This window comes from Abramis brama (genome assembly GCF_963993115.1).
Source record: "Abramis brama genome assembly, chromosome: 25".
In the NCBI taxonomy this organism is placed as follows: Eukaryota; Metazoa; Chordata; class Actinopteri; order Cypriniformes; family Leuciscidae; genus Abramis; species Abramis brama.
This window is the reverse complement of record NC_139987.1, coordinates 26,544,827-26,565,833: the sequence shown is the minus strand read 5'-3', so window position 1 is coordinate 26,565,833 and position 21,007 is coordinate 26,544,827. Positions and strand designations below refer to the sequence as shown.

At 37.9% G+C, this 21,007-nt stretch overlaps 1 protein-coding gene across 8 annotated transcripts in view; it reads left to right on the top strand.

Moving 5' to 3' along the window:
* LOC311076057 (3',5'-cyclic-AMP phosphodiesterase 4D-like) overlaps positions 1-21,007 on the top strand; it is a 212,204-nt gene that overhangs the window by 183,486 nt on the left and 7,711 nt on the right. For all 8 annotated transcript variants that reach the window (XM_084103910.1, XM_084103913.1, XM_084103914.1 and 5 more), the window contains 4 exons: positions 6,545-6,657; positions 19,040-19,133; positions 19,224-19,399; positions 20,609-20,707. In XM_084103910.1, the coding sequence (XP_083960036.1) occupies positions 6,545-6,657; positions 19,040-19,133; positions 19,224-19,399; positions 20,609-20,707 (482 nt within the window). The remainder of the gene's footprint in view (positions 1-6,544; positions 6,658-19,039; positions 19,134-19,223; positions 19,400-20,608; positions 20,708-21,007) is intronic.

The following is a 21,007-nucleotide window of genomic DNA, read 5'->3' as shown; positions in this document are numbered from 1 at the left end:
CACTGCTGTGAACGCGCGTTCACGTTTAAACACACTTTAAACAATGTATTATTCAATGCATTACTTCTATATAATTATATATTAAGTTGCTCAAGCAAGTGGTAAAATATTTAACCATGTATTTATATTAAAATCTTTTGCATTTCAATTTTAATACAATAAATCTTGCATGTCACAAAGAACTTGTTTTTCCACCTCCACGAATGTCATTATGTCGCCTTGTTGAGGTAAATTGTAGTTTTCCTTGCTTTACCCCGGTCTTAAAATGAAAAAAGTAGCATTTAATTAAATACATTTATGGTATAAATACATACATTTTATTTAATTAATCGCACTTATGGTGAAATGACTACATTTTCAGGTCAATCTGTGTTAATTTTGACCACGAAACATGCGCTGTCACTTTAATTCAGCGTTTGCAGAACAGCAAAAATCATAGACAGTATATAAACGGCAAAAATAGACTCGGTGCGGAAACGATCGCTGCACTGCTGTATACGCACCGCAACTGGAACGGATCGATCATCGACACGGACTGCATCCGCGTGCAGTGTGAAAGCTCTGTAAACATGGGTACGGAAAACAATACTCACCGCATACACACTGCAAACGAAATATTTGTGAAACGGGCGTTAGGAGAGCTACTCCGGCTGCTACTCGCAGTAGAGTGAGTGTTGCCATCTTCAGTTCAGCGACATATTTCCCGCCGCGCGCTCTCTGTCCGCTAGTGCTCATCTGTATTTGACGCAAGTGTTTGTTTGTGTGTGAGTGTGCGCGCTTGCGCACTCATTTGGATAATCGTAAACGCGCAAACACAGACAGAAAAGACATGCCATCGTGGAAATAAGATAAATAACATATTACTTAAGGGCTATTTAGTTTTTGTAATAAAATAAAAAAAAATTAATCTGGCGCTATAAAGAAAATCAAATCAAATTTACTTGACCTTCAAGGGGGGCGGGGGGAGCCGTTAGGAGGGCGGGGCGCCCCCCTTATATAATGGTAGGGGAAACACTGCATATGCTGTGACTGATTCCATAACCTGTCCACAAACAATCAGTGTACTGTTCTGAGAACATATCTAATTATTTATATTCTGTATCTTTTTTTGAATAAAATCATAAAATGTTAGATCGACTCACATCGCGCCCCTTGTATGTTGCTTTGCACAAGATTAAATGATGTTGTCACGGAACACACTCGGGAAACAGAGAGATCCATTAGCAGTATTTTTAATGTTAGGGCAATCCAACTCGTAGTCATCCATGCAGGGGTCAAAATCCATAATAGCAGTCCAAATACAAAATAAACAAGAAACAAACAAGAACAGGCTAGGAACACAGATCAGAAGTGTAGTGTGACATATAACAACGACTCCATGACAAACACTAAAACAGACAGGCTTATATACACAGGGAAATGACAATGCTAATGGGGAATAGGCTGAGTGCAATGATTAGTGACAAGGGACAGCTGAGTGCAATGAAGAAACAAGGATCGTGGGGAATGTAGTTCAGAACGTGACAGACACCGTGGGGAATGAGGACATCTAGTGGTGACCCAGGGAACACAAACCAGACACTGTGACAGATGTACAGAACAATAATGAATTTATAGATAAAATAAAATGTACGCAAATCTGTATTTTACAGAAGACATGCGCCGATTTGACAGAGCTACGCTTCTCTATCCTGAAGAGGTCGCAAAACCCCCCGCAATAAATGACCCAAGATCTGGGTTACACAAAAACTACCCAAACACTGAAAAAATAACCCAAAAAATGTACCAAAAAGGCTCAACCCAGGATTTGGGTTGGAATGTGTGTATATAAAACCGAGAGGCTCCGCCCCTTCTAATGATCTGACAGCGGCTGATGGCATAAACATGGTCTCAGAATGACAGAAGGACTCAGAGAATGCCCTAGTTTCAGCCCTGGCGCCACTCATCTAGGTGATCTGAAGGTGTTTGCGTCAGCCTCGGCTTCTGTTTCCCACGCCTGCTTTCTCACTATTACTGGAGAGGTCTTGTGTATTTGAAGAATGCTGACCCACTGATGGGTGACATTAAGGGTTTCTCAGAAGCCGTCCGGCAGCTGGTGGCTCTGGGTGATTTATCTGAAGAGCGTCACACACCTCTGACCTGTTTGTGTGGTGTTTGAGGAGCTCATATGGGTCAGTCCTTTACCACAGTGATTAGCAGCACAAGACATTAGACATCAGGTTTGGACATTTTGGAGCATGTTTGTTTTTCCTGGTGTTTACATGCAGTTTACTCCAAAGATATATTTCACCCCAAATTCAAACGAATTAAATAGAGCCTATTTTAGGACCATTCCATTTTTTATTTGTTTATTTTTTACTATTACTGTCCTTCAATATATAATAAATTGTCATCTTCACCCTTTATTCAAATACCATTAAAAATGTGTTATAGATTTTGTAAGCATATTGCATAGTTGTGCTTGGAGTCCATTGTTTTAATAGTGATAATAACTAGGGCTGGGAAAACATTAATCGCGATTAATCGCATCCAAAATAAAAGTTTGTGTCTACATGATATATGTGTGTGTACTGTGTATAATTATTTTGTATATATAAATACACACACATATGCATGTATATATTTAAGAAATATTTGCATGTATATACTGTATATATTTATATATCATTTATATTATATATAAATTTAAATATTTTATATATAAATAACAAATATTTCTTAAATATATACATGCAAGTGTGTATTTATATATATACAAAATAATTATACACAGTACACACACATATATCACGTAGACACAAACTTTTATTTTGGATGCGATTAATCGCGATTAATCTTTTCCCAGCCCTAATAATAACGCAATGAAACATGACAAATTGTGCCAACATAATTTTTGGCCAGAATGTCATACAAAGAAATTATGAACACATGCAAAAATGAGAACTCATTATTTTGTAGTCAATAAATGCTTTTTCCTGTGAGCTTATTTTTCTATGCATTTATTTATTTATTTTTTGCATAGTAAAATAAAACCTGAAGCTGTTGTTGACTAAAAATACCTTAACCAAGTTTAGTGTTTTGTTCTTCCCTCATATTTAAAAGATATAAAATATTTTCCTCATATTTTGATAGTTTAATCAAACTTGTAGGGTCATAAAACAGAAAAATCCCCTCCAGACATCACGTTTGGCCATATATATATCACGTTAAAGTAGGATTCAGATGATTTGCAACAGGCTGGAAAAGAAATGCAAACTATTTTGATTAACCTAAAATAGATTTTGCATATTTTTCCTTTTGATTTTAGGTAAAAAATTAATTTGAACTCCCTGAATTCCTTTATTGTGAACACTTAGCATTTCATATTTGCCGTCTAGTGTTGAGTGCAGTGTGTTGTGTTGCGGAGTCCACTCCAGAGTTTAGCGTGCGCTCAGTCCCAGCAGCTTCTGAGGGGCCGGCCTCTGGTGTCGCACTGAACACAAGAAGAATGCCATTGACGTCAGAGGAGATGTTGTCAGCAAGGACAGTGGACCCCTGCTCTTGAATTCTCCTCAGAGTGATTGAACAGACGTTTGAGAAGAGGGCTAAAGATATGGGGGGGGGGGTTGAATGCCACACATGATGTGATCCTTTCCCCCTAATTTTCCCTTTTTAAACCTTTCATCTATGCATTTTCTCCTTTTTTTGTTGCATTTTTTCTTTCTGTGTGGGGCTAGTGCGTCACCCTGCTGTGTTTCCCCCGTAGACCCTTGAGTTATGATGTTTCTGACCCGTGCGTGAGGTTGGGCGAACGCTATGCAGAGCTGCATGTCAGATTCACTCAGTGTGTTTCTCTAAAGGTTGCCCTGTAACAATAGCAGCAAGATCCTGTGACCGCTGAAGTGTGCGGTGTGATTGTGTCACGCGTAAGACGCTTGTTTTGATGAAAGATGGTCTTGTAACTTCAGCACGGCCCTGTGTAACGCAATACACACGAGTAGAGTTGCACAGTATGGGTTATTGTTTATCACCGGTGCGGTATGAACACATGCACGTCCTGTGACGCAGGTTCAGGTTTTTAATGCACTAGTCACAACTGCAAAGCCCTGACATAATCCAGGATTATGAGAGAAAAAATGAAATGTGGCCCTGAACGGATCGGCGACTGCATCAGTCCCATAACCAGGATTAATTTTCAGTCGTAATCTGCGCAGATTGACTGTCACGTAATCTTTAAGCACCACAGTGAATGTCGGCTTGTCTGCGCTGGAATGGAGTACGGCTGAAGTAAACAACCTCCCAGGAGCATTCTGGGACATGAAAGAGCAGTTGCTATCTCAAGCGATCTGTCTATCACGAGTAAAGCGACCTCTCCCAGTCTGATGTTAATCGCTCTCCTGTGGATGTGGGTGTTTGCTGCACATTTACCCCGTTTGTTCAGCACTGCTTTTGCTTTAGAGACTTGCTTGTGTGTTCATACTATCTACTATTTCTCTTAGGGCACTTTTGTCCAATACTGATAACCGAGAGGGATTGTTTTTTAGACGATAACTGATATAATGACCATAATACTGATTTTCCCGATTTTTAAACAAAAATACAGGTTTGAAATCACATGCTTCGTATGTAAAATGAGGCTTGATCTAAATGTTATAATTTACTGTAGAAAAAATGTAAAAAGCATAACAAATAATAACTGTTTCCTACTTTTGAAACACGTAATTAAAAAAGAGATGCAAGAATATTAGTTTAAAATGTGTTCAGCCTTATCAGACTGATATAGATCATTTTTACAAACCCAAAAATAACTTGATATGATCACTTACTTATAATTCTTTTTAATTTTACATTTTTCTATTGTTTACTTCATCTACTGTATTTGGTTAGTGATAATGTTCAGGGCTAGAATGATTTCTGAAGGATCATGTGACACTGAAGACTGGAGTAATGATGCTGAAAATTCAGCTTTGATCACAGGAATAAATTACATTTTAAAGTATATTAAAATAGAAAACCATTATTTTAAATTGTAATAATATTTCACAATATTACAGTTTTTTCTGTATTTTTGATCAAATAAATACAGCCTTGATGAGAATATTAATAAATTGTAATAATATTTCACAATATTACATTTTTTTCTGTATTTTTGATCAAATAAATACAACCTTGATGAGAATATTAATAAATTGTAATAATATTTCACAATATTACAGTTTTTTCTGTATTTTTGATCAAATAAATACAACCTTGATGAGAATATTAATAAATTGTAATAATATTTCACAATATTACAGTTTTTTCTGTATTTTTGATCAAATAAATACAACCTTGATGAGAATATTAATAAATTGTAATAATATTTCACAATATTACAGATTTTTCTGTATTTTTGATCAAATAAATACAACCTTGATGAGAATATTAATAAATTGTAATAATATTTCACAATATTACAGATTTTTCTGTATTTTTGATCAAATAAATACACCCTTGATGAGAATATAAATGTAAATATTCTCATTAAAATATAAAATCTCATTATCTATATAAAAATATGAATGTTTCCAAACTTTACGGTGCTGTACATTGAAATTAAACATATTATACATCAATAGACATTTTATATACAGTATACTAACACGTGTTGTGGTTAATTTGATCAGATGTTGTGAAACTCTAGTCCTGAGCCGTGTCATGTTTAAGACAGAATTGCTGCATGCATTTTTAATACATTTGTCACAGCGATCCGGCTCTTTTTTGCTGACAGCAGTGAGTCTGCAGGGATGCTCCGGCTCCGGCGCTCCGGTCCACATCTTACGTCTCTCTCTGCGTCGTGCTCTCCAGCTCTGTAGGTTTGTGGTTTCACAGGAAGCCGCTCATGTTTGTGTAAAGCAATGCCTCCTATGTCATGTCTGTGTAGCTGAGGTGCTGCGCTCTCACTGTGTTGCTTGTGCAAGCTCTGTTTTTTTTTTTCCTTTTTTTTTTTTTACGACTCGCTCTCCAGGAACGCCCGTTGCTTCATATAAGAGTCTGGATCTCTGACTAGGGGGGCTTTGAAAGCCGGTGGGAGGTGCTGAAAGGGGGATCCTTTGCATTTTCTCTCTTTTGTTGATGTGAGACAGAACGTCAGCTAAAAGACATCTGAAGTTCATGGACCTGTGGAGGAGACTGATTATAAACCAGCGCGTGGATGTGAAATTATCACGGCGGGTCGATAGGAATCAGTAGAAGCGGATTACATCGGGATTCTCCGTGCTTGTATATGTGTGTTTTGTTTTCTAGGAGCATGGGGCTCTGGTGCGCGATACACCAGGAGCCCTTCACAGCTGGACTGACAGCGCTGTGACTCCGTTTTATTGTTTCGACCGGATCAGGAGTTAATAGAGGGCAAGGAGCATCTCGCATTTGATCCGCTATCCCTGATCTTTTCAGCACAGCATGAAGAGTCACCCATGTGGACATCCCAGCATGGCTGTCTACGATGTGGACGATGTTCGGGAAGCCTCGGCTAGCCCGGTCAAACGCCTCAAAACTGATCACCCCCTTCCCTGTCTCCCTCCAGAGGAGGCCTACCAGAAACTGGCCACCGAGACCCTGGAGGAGCTGGACTGGTGCCTGGACCAGCTGGAGACCCTGCAGACCCGACACTCCGTCAGCGAGATGGCCTCCAACAAGGTGAGTCACGCTTAAACTTCCCACCTAACACATGGCATTTACACACCTAAGAAAGAAGGGCTTCCCTTGAGTTAATGTCATTACTGACGCCCGGGGGAACTCAGGTAATTGGTGTGATTTTGGCAGGGCTGTTGGCTCACAGATGAGAGACGTTATCAGGTAGCGTAGAGCCAAGATGGCTGCCCCTGGGGGGGTGCAATTTCAGGGAGATACACACACACAAGTCATGTACGTGCAAGGATTGTGAGTCAGGATGTCCATCACGTATCCTGACCATCATCCAATACAACATCCAAATGCTTGCTTCTCCACTGTGTGAGTATAAACGACTGACACTGGTGTCTGTTTCTGCGTGCGTGGATGTGTGCGCGTTCCCATGCTGGAGTCGTCAGTTTAGACCTTTATCCAGACTGAAGCATCATTGTCATTGGGTCTATTGTTGTGGGAGGGAGGTCAGATTGCTGGGGATCATGTTTAGCATTGCTGACGACTGCACAGGCATCTCTTAATGTGGCATTACTGCCTTCTCCACCAAAGCTTCCCTGTTTAGAGACATATGTGTTTTGATGTATGTGTTTGGTGCAGGTCTGTGAGGAGGGGTACTGAAGGTCATGAATTATATTTCACATTGGAATTAGGTGATATAATGTTTGCTGTCATGTAAAGGTCGACTGCCTGCTGCTGGACTTTGGATTGCATTGAATAGTCTTTCCACAAACTAGATTTTTTTTGATTTTCTACTGAAAATGTGAGGGTTTTTTGCCTGATTTGAAGCTAGGGTGTTGTGGATTGTTGCCAGGGTGTTGCTATGTGATTGCTAGAATGTTTTGGATGGTTGTTAGGTGGTTGTTAGGGAGTTTTGGGTAATGGTTACAGTAGTTGGTTACCTGGGAGTTTTGGTTTGTTGCAAGGCAGTTGGTGGGAATTTTGGGTGGTTGCTAAGGGGTTGCTAGGGGGTTCTGGGTTGTTCTAGGTTGTTGCCTGGGAGCTATGGGCTGCCTCGTGTGAAAATTGCCCACCCTCAAGATTCTGTGATATTCTGGTCTCTAGATATCTTGGTCTGTGGGATTTTTCCACCCATTTTTATCATGAACCAGGTGCATTCATGTCTGTAGAACAAAGTTTAATACTTAGGGTTTTGTTCAAATGACACATATACAGAGTTTAACCATGATTAGTGATTCTTGTCTAATTATAAGTCTTGCTTTGCGTTGTCATTTTTAAATATTTTATAGTTAAAAGATATTTTAAATGATGAAATATGCATTAAAGGTGCAGTACTATCATTATCCAAACACCTTGTTGGAGACACCTTTGAAACATCCCATATAAGGCAATGTTTACGTGTAAATATTTTTAAAACTATAATTCGATCCTGCTAACTATTGTGATTTCTCATCTACGGGCATTATGCAAACTGTGTTTACAGTCTCACCTGATAATATAACATCACTGTAACACCATCAGCTTGTATTGCTGAATAGACAGGAAATATGCTTTTCCAAACAGTTTTAGGTCCGACTTGAAACTTGCTGCATGTTTGCTTCCTGGCCCAAGGAATTGTTTTACCTGTAATGTAACAGAACACCTCTGTTGCAGAAGTTGAATACTGTTGTGAAAAATTCATAACACTATATATATGTATGTATATTAGAGCTGTCAAAATTAACACATACATTTTTTTTTTTCCATTTTAACGCATTAAAAATATTGAACAATCAATGCAACATGCGTTTTTTTCTGTCATCTTTGGCTGTGCTACAGTATATGATCACGCTATCATTCATTCAAGTGCTATTAAATCATTAAAACGCGATAAGACGCATGAATAAAGACACAAATCTGTAGACGCTTCTCTTTCTCGCTTGAACTGACAAAAACCCAAAATTGTGTCAAATTCCCATTTTGTCGAGTATCCTCGCAAGCACAGTCTTAAATGAGTTTAAAAAGTGTTAAATGAACGTAGAGTTGTGAGAAAATGGGAAGTGTGTCAGATCCGCATCATGTGCGTCAGGTATTAAAGTAACAGCAGCCTAATACACCTGATGCTGTTCGTCATTAATGTTAATCAAACAACAAAAGACAAAGAGAAAATCTCTTTTGTAGCTTTAGTAAGGATTAATTCAACTTATAATTTATACAGTTAAGACTATGCAGTGTTTGATTATTAAATTTCTATTTGTCTATTTACCTGTTAGACCTACCTTACATAGGTCAAAAACAACGAAAACAAATCTGAACCATCCTGACAGGACCAGTAGAAGAACCCTTAGCGTTGAGTCCTGCTATATGAAAGGCACGGCTGAATGTGACATTTATTATAATGGGTTTATGTGAAGATTGTTTTAAGATCGCTTAAATTCAAAGTAGTTATATATTTTTAATGCTTATTAAATGATAGCTTTCAATTATATTGTGATGTTCAGTGGTTATTATTAATGGCTAAAATTGAGACATTTAATAGAGACATCAGTATTGGTATCAATGATCCCGGCCTTCTTTCATAAAAAGATGCCATTAGACAAATATTTAAAATATACCGTCTTTATGCAAGATATATATATATAGGTTATATATTACATATTGTACACGCACACACATATACAGTAGATAGATAATAATATTAGATAAATATATATTGTTAGTGGTGTTTATATTATGTGTGTGATATATATATATATATATATATATATATATATATAAATAATTTAACACCAATCACACAAAGCTGTATATCATTAGATGTATGTAACGTGTGTTTGCCTACAGTGTCACAAAGCTCGCTGCGATACGGCGTGTCTAAACTAGCCCGGGCATGACATCATAGCGTTGCGAGTGTTTAACGTTCATACACAGGCTACGATATGCCCTACCAGACGCATGCTACATCAATGTCCCCATATTCATGTGCATACAAAGTGCTTTAACATCTCAGGCCAAAATAAGTGTGTTCAGAGCTACTCGAAGATGCTGTGATGTTTGCTAGCGGACCTCATTAACCTTTCGGCTGGGTGTCTTTGTGCCGAATGTGGTGCGTGTGTGTATCGTCTGCGCTGCCTCTCCACACACACTGCAGGGCTCAATTTGTCTGCGTCGCCATGGCGACTGCAAGCATGTGGGATCCTGCACAAGCCTGTCTGTCTGCGCTGTGACAGGGCGGGCATGTTGTTGCTGTGTGTGTACTGTAGGTATTCTGTTCATCAGTATGCAGCGTGGCAGGCCTATGCCGGTGATTCCTGAGCATGCTCAGTTCATTCAGAAAACAAACCATAAGACTGAGGGGCCTTATAAAGGAGAGCTGGGTTGTGTAATGCATTTTGCCTCACGCACTAATCCGATGCGAAGAGATGCAAATAAAGCCATTGCTCAGAAATGAACTTGCGCGGCGAATGCAAATTCAAGTGTGTTATCTGATCTCTGGTTGCTTAGAAGTACCTTATTGCATAACATATATTGTGTCTTTAAACATCCAATGATTCTAGTATGTAAGAAATGAAAGTACTGGCTGTGTTTATTTAGAGAAATCAGACTCATCTCTATGGAGTATGAAAACAATCCAACATCAACTCACTAATCCCATAATCCCATGACTATGGCTCAAGTTTAGAGGATTTTATAGATTTAAACAAACCCCTAATATACAGTAAGACATGTATGTTGAGCACGTCAACACAATGGCCAATCAGAAGTGTTTAAGATGCTAGAGGGAAATGCTGGTCTCGTCACATTTTTTAAATTTCAGTACAGACTTGGTATTGAAGTCAGTACTTTTTGACAACTATAGTTCACATTCATGTTCTCACATTTTTGCAATGTTAGAATTCATGAAACTGTTACCGACCAACTAGAAAATGACACCATTTCATACACTTACCAATACCGATTATTACTCGCATTCGGTACTTGGCGAGTGTTGACTTTAGACCCTGTATATAATAGGGGTGGTTAATCTGTCTGATTTCCCGATTCGATTCGATTACGATTATTGAAGTCCCGATTCGATTACAGTCGATTTTCGATTATTAACGATTCTCGATTAGCGATTATTGATTTTCCATTTCACAACAGTAAACGAAAATACACTACAAAGTGATTGCAGTATTAAAAAAAGTCAGCTGCTGAATTACTTAACTCTTTTATTGAGTAACAACAACTCAAAGCACTTTCTGTGTCGTGTAGTTATAACTTCAGAATTATTTGTATGTAGCTTATGTTCTGTAGAACACAGAAGTGAATACATCACATTGTGTTGTGACTCATCAAGTTGAACTAAACAATAACAAATAAATGAAAGGCTTATTTCCTTTAGGAAGTAGATCAGAACCAACATACTGTAGAAATTGGACAATTTTCTTCTAGAAAGACAAGGTGTTCAGTAGGGGTGGGAATCTCTAGGCACCTCACGATTCGATTCGATTACGATTCAGATGGTAACGATTATTGATTATTAACGATTTTTTTTTTTTTTTTTTTTACTTGGTACTTTTAAAGCAAAGTATTTATGATGACCCATAACGAACTTACTTCCATCTTCCTATAATAATTTTATTAATAAAACAAATGGAAGTGATTTGAACATTGCAAAGAACCAACAGGAAAATAAATGTGTGCCTGTACTAGCAGCGTACTTGTAGTAAATTAATACAAACTTCAGCATATTCTGAATCTCTAGCATTTAATAATAGACTTCTAACCAACATCCTCTTGTTATTTCCAATGAGCAATATAATCCTTCAGACAAAAAAAACATTTTGCTGTAGCAAAATCACAAACAGTTTTTGTTCAAAAATATAGAATTATGTACCAGCAGCTCTCATATAATGCTTGTGGACTTACGCATATTCTGAATAATTAGTAACATACAAAGCCTCTCTTATTCACAACTAAATAATAAAGAGTTATGACTTGAAATGTTTGCTGTATACCACAATCAAAAAAAGCTTATACAAAAAAAGTGAATGAACATCTGCAGAGAGCACAGTTAAAATGTAACTTTTTGTGACTGGCATTGCACATATTGCAGGGCAGTATAACGTACGTATAACAGATCGGTTTACAGTATATTGATGTGAAAACTAAATAGGCTACTGAAAGCAGCTTTCATACAAAAAATACTAAATAGGTAACAATGAAATTGCCAATTTTCCATACGCTAGCTTTTAACGAAGAGGGTGCCGTCCGAATTTGGCGCTCAGCCATCATGCATCTGTTAAGTGCGCGACTCTGTTATGTGCGCGCCACAGACTGCACGTCCGCTTAGAGTTCCGCCTTTTGCGTTCCGTCAATATTACGTTATTAGAAAAAATATATATATTTTTTTTAGAGAATCGATTTTTTGACATTTGTGAATCGATTCAGAATCGTCCACGTCCGCATCGCGATGCATCTAATAATCGATTTTTTCTCCCACCCCTAGTATATAACACTCGCCAAGTGCCAAATGCAAGTAAAAATCGGTGTCGCCAATATGTATTTATCTTTCTACTAAGTTAAAGACTTCCCATTACAGCAAATCTGGAGTTAGCAACTTCCCTTCCATGAATCCTCTTCAAACGCCAGTGCCAGTGCCAGGGGTGCAGAGACCCGAAAGAAGACAGACAGGAGGAAAATGAGACGTGTGGGTTGAAGAGGGGGGTTTGGCGTAGGGGATGAGGGGGTATCTGTGGCCTGTGGGTTTCTTGAATGATTTGGATCCTGCACGCGCTGTGGTAAAGTCTCTGGCGTCCCATTGGTCCTCTCTGAAGCGGCGACCGCAAAGCACGAAACGTTGAGCGATACTCAAAGAGTTCGCCGATGGCTTTAATCAAGCCCAGATCCAGCCAGAATTCACTTCACAGAAAACCACACAGAGGTCTGCTCCCTCACTAAAGAGGGAATATAATTTACATCTTGCATGGCATTACGGCTTTACATGAGCAATACAGACATATAATATGTCGTTGTGACCTAAAATCCAACATGCAGCCAATGAGAGTTCATCAGATTTGGGATTTGTGCACTTAAGATGTTACTTCATCTAGTTCCAGGATTCAATTAGCATCCGTCAAATCTGTTTGGAATTATGTGTTATTATGAGTGTGCATGTTCCCAATAAAACCTGACGTGGCGATAATTAGATCTCCAGAAATAGCATTGCCTTTCTGATGATGAGCATAAAGAGCTCCCGGCAGATTTTGGGGTGTGGGCCGAGGTTTTTCCTTCGGCATGACACCGGCCTCGACCTGCAGCCAGACTCGACCACGCTCCCTCCAGTCTATAATCAATCATAATCATAATCTGCTGTACTGTACGGCAGTGTTTCTTACAGGATCCTGTTTCACCTGCAGTTTTTGTGGTTCAATCACTCACTCACTCTAGTGGTGGGCGACAAAAATGTACAGTTTCAAAAAAAATTCCAACCCCTAAAATATTTTCTATACAATGTTAAAGCTGCAGTCTGTAACTTTTTTGGGTTAAAAATTATCCAAAATAAATTTTTGAGCAAGTACAGTACATAACCAGCCAGTGTTCAAAACTCTCTGCTTGCCGTAGCTCGATTCAAAACGGTAAGCTTGTAATAATGTTTTTAATTCCAGTGGTACTGGTGGATTTCCGTGGGAAATTCGAGCATGCGTTTGCGTTACATCAGATTACGTCACATCTGTACACATAAAGAAGAGTCTCGGCTTGTCGGCGATGAGTGTGATGAAGAGTCTCGGCTAGGCGGCTATGAGTGTGATGAAGAGTCTCGGCTTGTCGGCGATGAGTGTGATGAAGAGTCTCGGCTAGGCGGCTATGAGTGTGATGAAGAGTCTCGGCTAGTCGGCTATGAGTGTGATGAAGAGTCTCGGCTAGTCGGCGATGAGTGTGATAAAGAAGAGTCTCGGCTAGTCGGCTATGAGTGTGATGAAGAGTCTCGGCTAGTCGGCGATGAGTGTGATGAAGAGTCTCGGCTAGGCGGCGATGAGTGTGAGGATGCTGGAGGTGGAGATTTACAGCCTATTCTCACAGCACTTGATGTAATTAAAGCGTAACTCTCGCCAAAATGCAACCCTGGGTCTTTTTGTTAATCTACTCGAGGCAAACCTTCGTTTAAAAGCATAATTAGGATAGAAACAAAAAAAAAAACTTTTAGTTTACTAAAAAGAAAGATTTTGAACTCACTGTAGCTGTAGTTGTTTCCGTCCGCCGGCATTTTGACAGTCAAAAATAGTCGATCTCCGAATGTGAATGAACCGACTCTGAATTTTAGTATTGCTTCTTATATGAGGATCCTTTTTCAAATACAAGGTCAATATTGATTTTCACTAACGACAAAACAACAAATTATCCGTGAATTTATATGGAACTGAGCTTTAGGAGCTTTCCATCTTTACTCTCCTCCCTGTTACGTTGCATTCGGAGATCGACTATTTTTGACTGGAGGACGGAAACAGCAACAGTGAGTTGTTCAAAATCTTTATTTTTAGTAAACTCTGTGTACACAAACAATGTTGTCAATGCTGGAGTTCATGTGTAAAGCCCCTGGTGATACTTCCAGCAAAGTTTCATGTTGTGTCGAGCCTTCTTAGTGTTTTAAAAATAGCGATTTTGATGCTATCATAGTCGTGCCCCAAGCACTCCCATTCAAAAGCCAATTTGACTGAAAACGAAAATACGGTCAATCTTAAAAGTGGCGTTTCCATCCTAATTAAGCTTTTAAACGAAACCTAGGTTGCCTAGGTTGCATTTTGGCGAGAGTTACCCTTTAATCGTATCAATCTGATGGCAGATCCAGAAAGGTTCAAACGACAATCACCAACTGGAGATTCACCCGTTGTAAAACGCAAAAGACTTCGGAGTGGCTACAGAATAAAAGAGACTGCAACCGGCCCGTGCGAACACAAGGATAATATCGGAAGGGCATTAAATGTAATCACGCAATGCTGATGTTGTTAACATTAACAATTTGAGAACAAAGTATAATTTGCACGGTTTGACGTGATATGATAAGCGATCGTTAGATTTAATACTGCAATGCTTTTTTCCCCTTAGTTGCTCAGGACAAAAGTGGATGTTGCTTGTTCAGACGACATTTTCCGGTGAAAAGTCTTATGTTGGTCATACTTCCAAAAAGTAGAATCTGTGATTGCGAATGCCAGGATCCACACCGGCGGCGACTGACAGCCACACATTCTCCTCAAAACACTGGATTCATCAGTGCTGTGCCGTGCCGAGGCACAACCCACGTAAAGCTGATCATTCCGCCAATAACTGCAATTGCAGATTTCGAACAGAGATGGCGACAAAGAGTAAAAACTACAGACTGAAACACTTCCCCCTCAGATAACGTAAGAGTTTGATTCAAACTGATTTATGAACCTATTTGACAGATTATTTGAGAAGTGGCTCAGAAGTCACCAATCAGACATCGCTAGCTATGTTTCCATTCAAAGTTGCGAATTTAACTTATGCGCAAAATTGGAATATCACATAAAACATTTGTGAATAAAGCAGCGTTTCAACCACCATGTGTTCAAGAGAACAAAATTGGTGCAAAATATCTGTAATAAAAATGGAAGTTGCTGCGATCCACTGTGACTCTTGTTCCTCCATCATGCGTCCGGATGCTGGTGTTTGTGAACGCAATCACATGAGACGCTTCCGGGAGGGAATCAAACCAAATCATTTTGATGACAGACTGATTTCAGAATGATCAAGCCAACATTTGAGATGCTGTGCAATGCGATTGGTCCACTGGTTCGTCCAAGTTATCCAATCACATCCTCTGTTGAGTTTTTTGGTAAATGTGTTTCCATTGTACTTTATGAGCATGTCTTCTTATTGGATAAAAAAATAAAGTACATCCATCTCAATTGAGCGCATATGTTTTTAATGCACATTTTTAGAAACTTGGCGTTTCCATCCATCATTGTTTTATTGCAATATCCCAAAATGTGCATAAAAAAAGCGATTGATCGTTTGCAACCAGTGAAAATCTAACTTTTTCCGACTGCAAGCTTGCAACTCTCTAGTCTAAAATGTCTCTAAATGTAATTTAAGTATTATTAAAGGGAGTTATTGGTTATACAACAGTGATAAATCGACATACAGTACACAGGAATTTTCTCAAGCTTTATTTCCGTGTTTATGCTGAACCACATACTGTCTTGCTTTGCATAAAGAAATGCTTTGACGTAATACGCCACCGCAGCGGACTCATATTTCTCCTGATAATATAGCCTCAATGCCAAATGGTAAAGGCTTCAGGTTCGTTATTCAAATCAGCCACAAACAAATCCGACCAATGGCTATTGCTTTCATAAAAGATCTGAGCTGTCCATTTGTTTTTCAAATGAGAGCATCAGCCCTGGCCACATGAAAGCCTCTCGTGTCATGCTTGGACGGGGGTCGAGATCTCCATATGAATGCTGGCGTATTGTTCTAGACATGTTTGCTTTATTTTCAGATCTCCAGTTTAGCAAGTGTCATCAAAGGCACACACTTCTGATTAGCCTTTGAATTTAAGTGGAAGTGGACGTTACCTAGAGCCTGTTTATCAGCAGGTCAATATTTACATTAATACAAGTTTGTTTTACACTAATAAAGAGGTTTAACTACTTCCTCACACCAGGCTGTGCTGTGGTGTAATGGCAGTTTTTTGATGATTGGGTCATTTCAGTGGCCAATGTTGATGATTGCATCTAAAATATATACATATATATATATATAGCCTTATCAAATAAATAAAAGGAGAGTTATTTTATCTAAAATTATTTTATTATCTGAGATGAAAATATATATTTTTTCTGGAAATTAATCCTAAAAATGTGTTATATATTTTATTATGTATATTTTTTAAAGTCCAGTGTATTTAATATTTGTAATTTTATTTTTAATTGAACATATTATATTTAAATTATTTGTATTATTCATATTATAATTATAATATTATAATTGAATATATTAAAAAAAAATGTTTTTATTTGAATTCATGAATGTATTCATTTTTATTTTTTTGATAAAATGTTAATTACATATATTAAATAAAAAATATTAAAATGTACATAGTTTATTTTTTAATGCTATCATTGAAACGCTTCCATACAATTTTATTACTTATATTTTGTAAGTCCAGTGTATTTAAAACTTTTTTAAAAATTCTATTTATTTATTTTAAATTACATATTTTATTTAAATTATTTTCATTACTCATATTATAATTGATATTCATAATCATTTATTATTCATAATATAATATTATTCATATTATAATTACAATTTTTATAAAAAGTACTAATAAAATATATTAAATAAAAAATAATTAAATATGCGTATTCTGTTTTTTAATGTTACGATTGAAACGCTGCCATACAATTTTGTTATGTCTATTTTTTAAAGTCCAGTTTAATACTTATACCAGTTAAATGTATTAATTTATTTTATTGTAATTATAAATAATACTTAATTATAATTTTTTTTTTTTTTTTGATATTTGAAAGTATTAATTTAATATATTAAATAAATAAAAAATGTAAATTTAAAAAAAAAAAAAATGTTTAAAGTTATCATTGAAACACTGCCATACAATTTTACGAAAAAATATATATATATTCTCAAATTGCATAAAAAAAGCAAAACAGAAATTGATTATTATCTCTCGTTGACGTTGCTGAAGCTCCCACTTCTGATTGGTTACTTAGTGCCAATAATAACGGCCAAATGTTTTACAAGGACCAAATGTGACCCTGGACCACAAAACCAGTCACATGGATACATTTTTTGTCAATAAATAATCTTTCCATTGATGTATGGTTTGTTAGGATAGGCCAATATTTGGCCGAGATACAACTATTGAACATCTGGAATCTGAAGGTGCAAAAAAATCTAAACATTGAGAAAATCTCCTTTAAAGTTGTTCATTTATGTTGGCGATTGTGCAGCATTCAATCACAAAAATAAATGTTTTATATATTTACGGTGGGAAATTTCCAAAATATTTTCATGGAACATGATCATTACTTAATATCCTAATGATTTTTGCCATAAAAGAAAAATCGATAATTTTGACCTGTACAATGTATTGTTGGCTATTGCCACAAATATACTCGTGCGACATGTGACTGGTTTTGTGATCCAGGGTCACAAATTATATCTTTCTATCTATCAATATTTGTTATTAGAGAGAACGTGAGCAGATACACCTCGACTGAACACGATTCTACCAGGTACAAGGTGAGCTGTGAAACTAGTGTCCATCTCCCCCTCTCAGTGCTGAGCTGTGATTGGCTGAGCGGAAGGGGCTCGATTATATACACGCAGACCCAAATTTAGAAGGTGTCGAGCGGCACAGTGTCTTTCTCACGCCGAGTCTGCCAGCCTCCACTCCTCCATCACACCTCCACCTGATCCGGAGATGCAGATCTTAGCCTGAGACAGAAGCATTCGCGTCACATTGCCTGAAGGATTTAGGAGAGCTTCGTTTCTTGCTTTTGTGTGGTTTTGGAGCTTTAGCGAAGATGCCTGAAGCGAATTACCTGCGCTCAGTCTCATGGGGATATATAAAGGTATGCTTTTTCCTAAAGATGTACAACATAAAGTAGCTAAACAATCAATTTTGGCCTCTCTGCATTGGCCGTCGTTCTTTAGTTGTGGGTTTTGTGTCGTCATGAACTGATGCATTCAAATATTGTGCGGTACGCCACATGTAAATTATATCCAAATTAGCAGAGATTAATATTTTATGCAATGATCCAAACAGGACAGTGTCTGACGGGTGTGAGAAAAAATGAGTTTTTAGATTTTTGTGTGATGTTTTGAAGGCTTTAGCCGGGTCTCTTCTAAACTGCCATACACAGATATATTCAGTCTTAATGGTGTTGTTGAAAATCAGTGCATGTGTAATATAAGACTTTTTTTAGGCAATGGCAAATTTGTGCGAAACTGAGTGAGTCTGTTTGTGCATTGCAACATTATTTTCATATATTTATTATCACAAACAGCCTTGTGAAGAACATAACTATTCCGTATTTATCATGAAATTATTTTCATGATAAATAAGCATTTTTAAATCCAACCTAAAACAATTTTTTCTTGATGGTTTCAATTATTGTGTTTCTGTGTATTTTTTTTTTCTCTCTCTTTGTACTTTTATTGTGTAAAGTGCCTTGAGAATCTGCTTTAAAGTCGCCATGTAAAATAAAGTTTGATTATTATTATTATTATAATTTATTCCTGGTGGGATTACAGGTTCACACGTCTTCTAAATGTACCTGATCTCTAGGTTTTTATTTAAAGGTCGCCTGTTTTCAAGCTGATTAGAATAGAAGGTTACAGCTGATTGATTTATTCATCGTCTATGTGTCAGCTAATCATAAAGCATTACTGTGACTGATTAAAACTGTGTTTTGTCTTGTCTGTCTAGTTCAAGCGGATGTTGAACAGGGAGTTGACGCACCTGTCTGAGATGAGCAGATCTGGTAACCAGGTCTCAGAGTACATCTCCAACACATTTTTAGGTAAACCGTCACTCACAGAAACATCAGCGTCAGTGTTATGGTGAGTTTCGGGACGCTCACGCTCTCTCTTCCCTGTCCGTTCTCCTCCAGACAAACAGCACGATGTGGAGATGCCGTCCCCGCAGATGCAGAAGGAGAAGGAGTTGAACAAAAAGACCATGTGTCAGATCAGTGGAGTGAAGAAACTCATGCACAGCACCAGCCTCACCAACTCCAACATCCCTCGCTTCGGGGTCAAGACGGACACGGAGGAGTCCTTAGCCAAGGTGAGCGAGTGTTGTGTTGGAGAGCACTTCAAACCTCAATCATCTCAATTGAATCCTGATTGGATCTGATCAGAGACTCTCGTAGTCCTTGATGAAAGGTCATTGGGGTTTTTTTTGTGTGTGTGTGTCCGATGACGTGGATGGATGACGTGGAACTGGAAAGATTTTGTACCCTGCTGAAAAGACCAGCTTGGACCAGCATGAGTTTCCATGCTAGTTAGTGTCACGCTGTTCACCAGGAAGCTTATCGACCGGCATTTCGACCAGGAATATCTCGCTGGTTATGCTAGTGTTTATCAACACATTCATGCAACATATGCTGCTCTTTTCTGCAGGTTTTTCAGATCAGTTTCCTCAAATTAACTGGTTTTCGTAAAAACAACTCCCAGATCATTCCAGAACATTGTGTGGCTGTTATGAAAGCCAAACCAACATTTATTTATTGTAATGCATTTTGCATATGGATTTAGTCAAGCCAGTTTTATTTAGATATAGCACTTTATACAATACAGATTGCTTCAATGTACAGTACTGTGCAAAAGTCTTGGGCATGTTAATACAAAAAAATGGTTTTAAGTCAGTTATTTCTATCTTTTGCTGTAGTGTGTCAGTAGGAAATATCAGTTTACATTTCCAAACATTCTTTTTGCCATTAATTGTAATAATCCAGTGAGATTTGTGTATGCACAAGGAGTCTGACAGCAGCCGGTATGATCTGATCTCACCATCATCGAGTCCGTCTGTGATTACATGAAGAAACAGAAGAAACTGAGACAGACTAAATCCAGAAGAACTGCGGGAACGTCTCCGAGACGCTTGAAGAAACCTTCCTGCAAAGCTACAGCACTGTGAAAAGTAGTGGCACTTGTGTTAAAATGCTGTAAAGTGAGAATGCCTTCAAAAATAAAATCATAAATTGAACTTATTTATGATTTAACTTCTATTAACTAATTCAAATCAATATATGGTGTAACGACCCTTTGCGTTTAAAACGGCTTTTGTCCAGGTACACTTGCGCATAGTTTTTCAAGAACGTTCCCGCAGTTCTTCTGGATTTAGTCCGTCTCAGTTTCTTCTGTTTCTTCATGTAATCACAGACGGACTCGATGATGGTGATAGTCCGTTCAGTGTTGATGTTCTCATGAGACCGTTGAGTTTGGTGGCATCACACACAACAGGACGATCTAATGATGTGCTGCTTTGTTTCAGGAACTGGAGGACGTAAACAAATGGGGCCTTAATGTTTTTAAAGTCACAGAGTTTTCAGGAAACAGGCCTTTAACGGTGATGATGTACACTATATTTCAGGTGAGAAATCGCAAACATTCACCAATGACCTTTACTGATAAACGTCTGACACTGTGTCCTGACCAGACGTGTTGTGACAGCGTGACGTGCCGTTAAAGGCGTCTTTTACATCTTAATCATTTTAATTTTAGAAACATCAGCATTAATTTTTGTCTAATACCGATAAGCGTTTCTATTTCTGCGACATCGCGGCTGGAACAACAGCATACAATATGACAATGATAATCTCAGGTACTGATTATGTGCTTTATTTCATCTTAAAATAACTGAATGTGAGTTTTAATATCAGTTTGCGTCTCC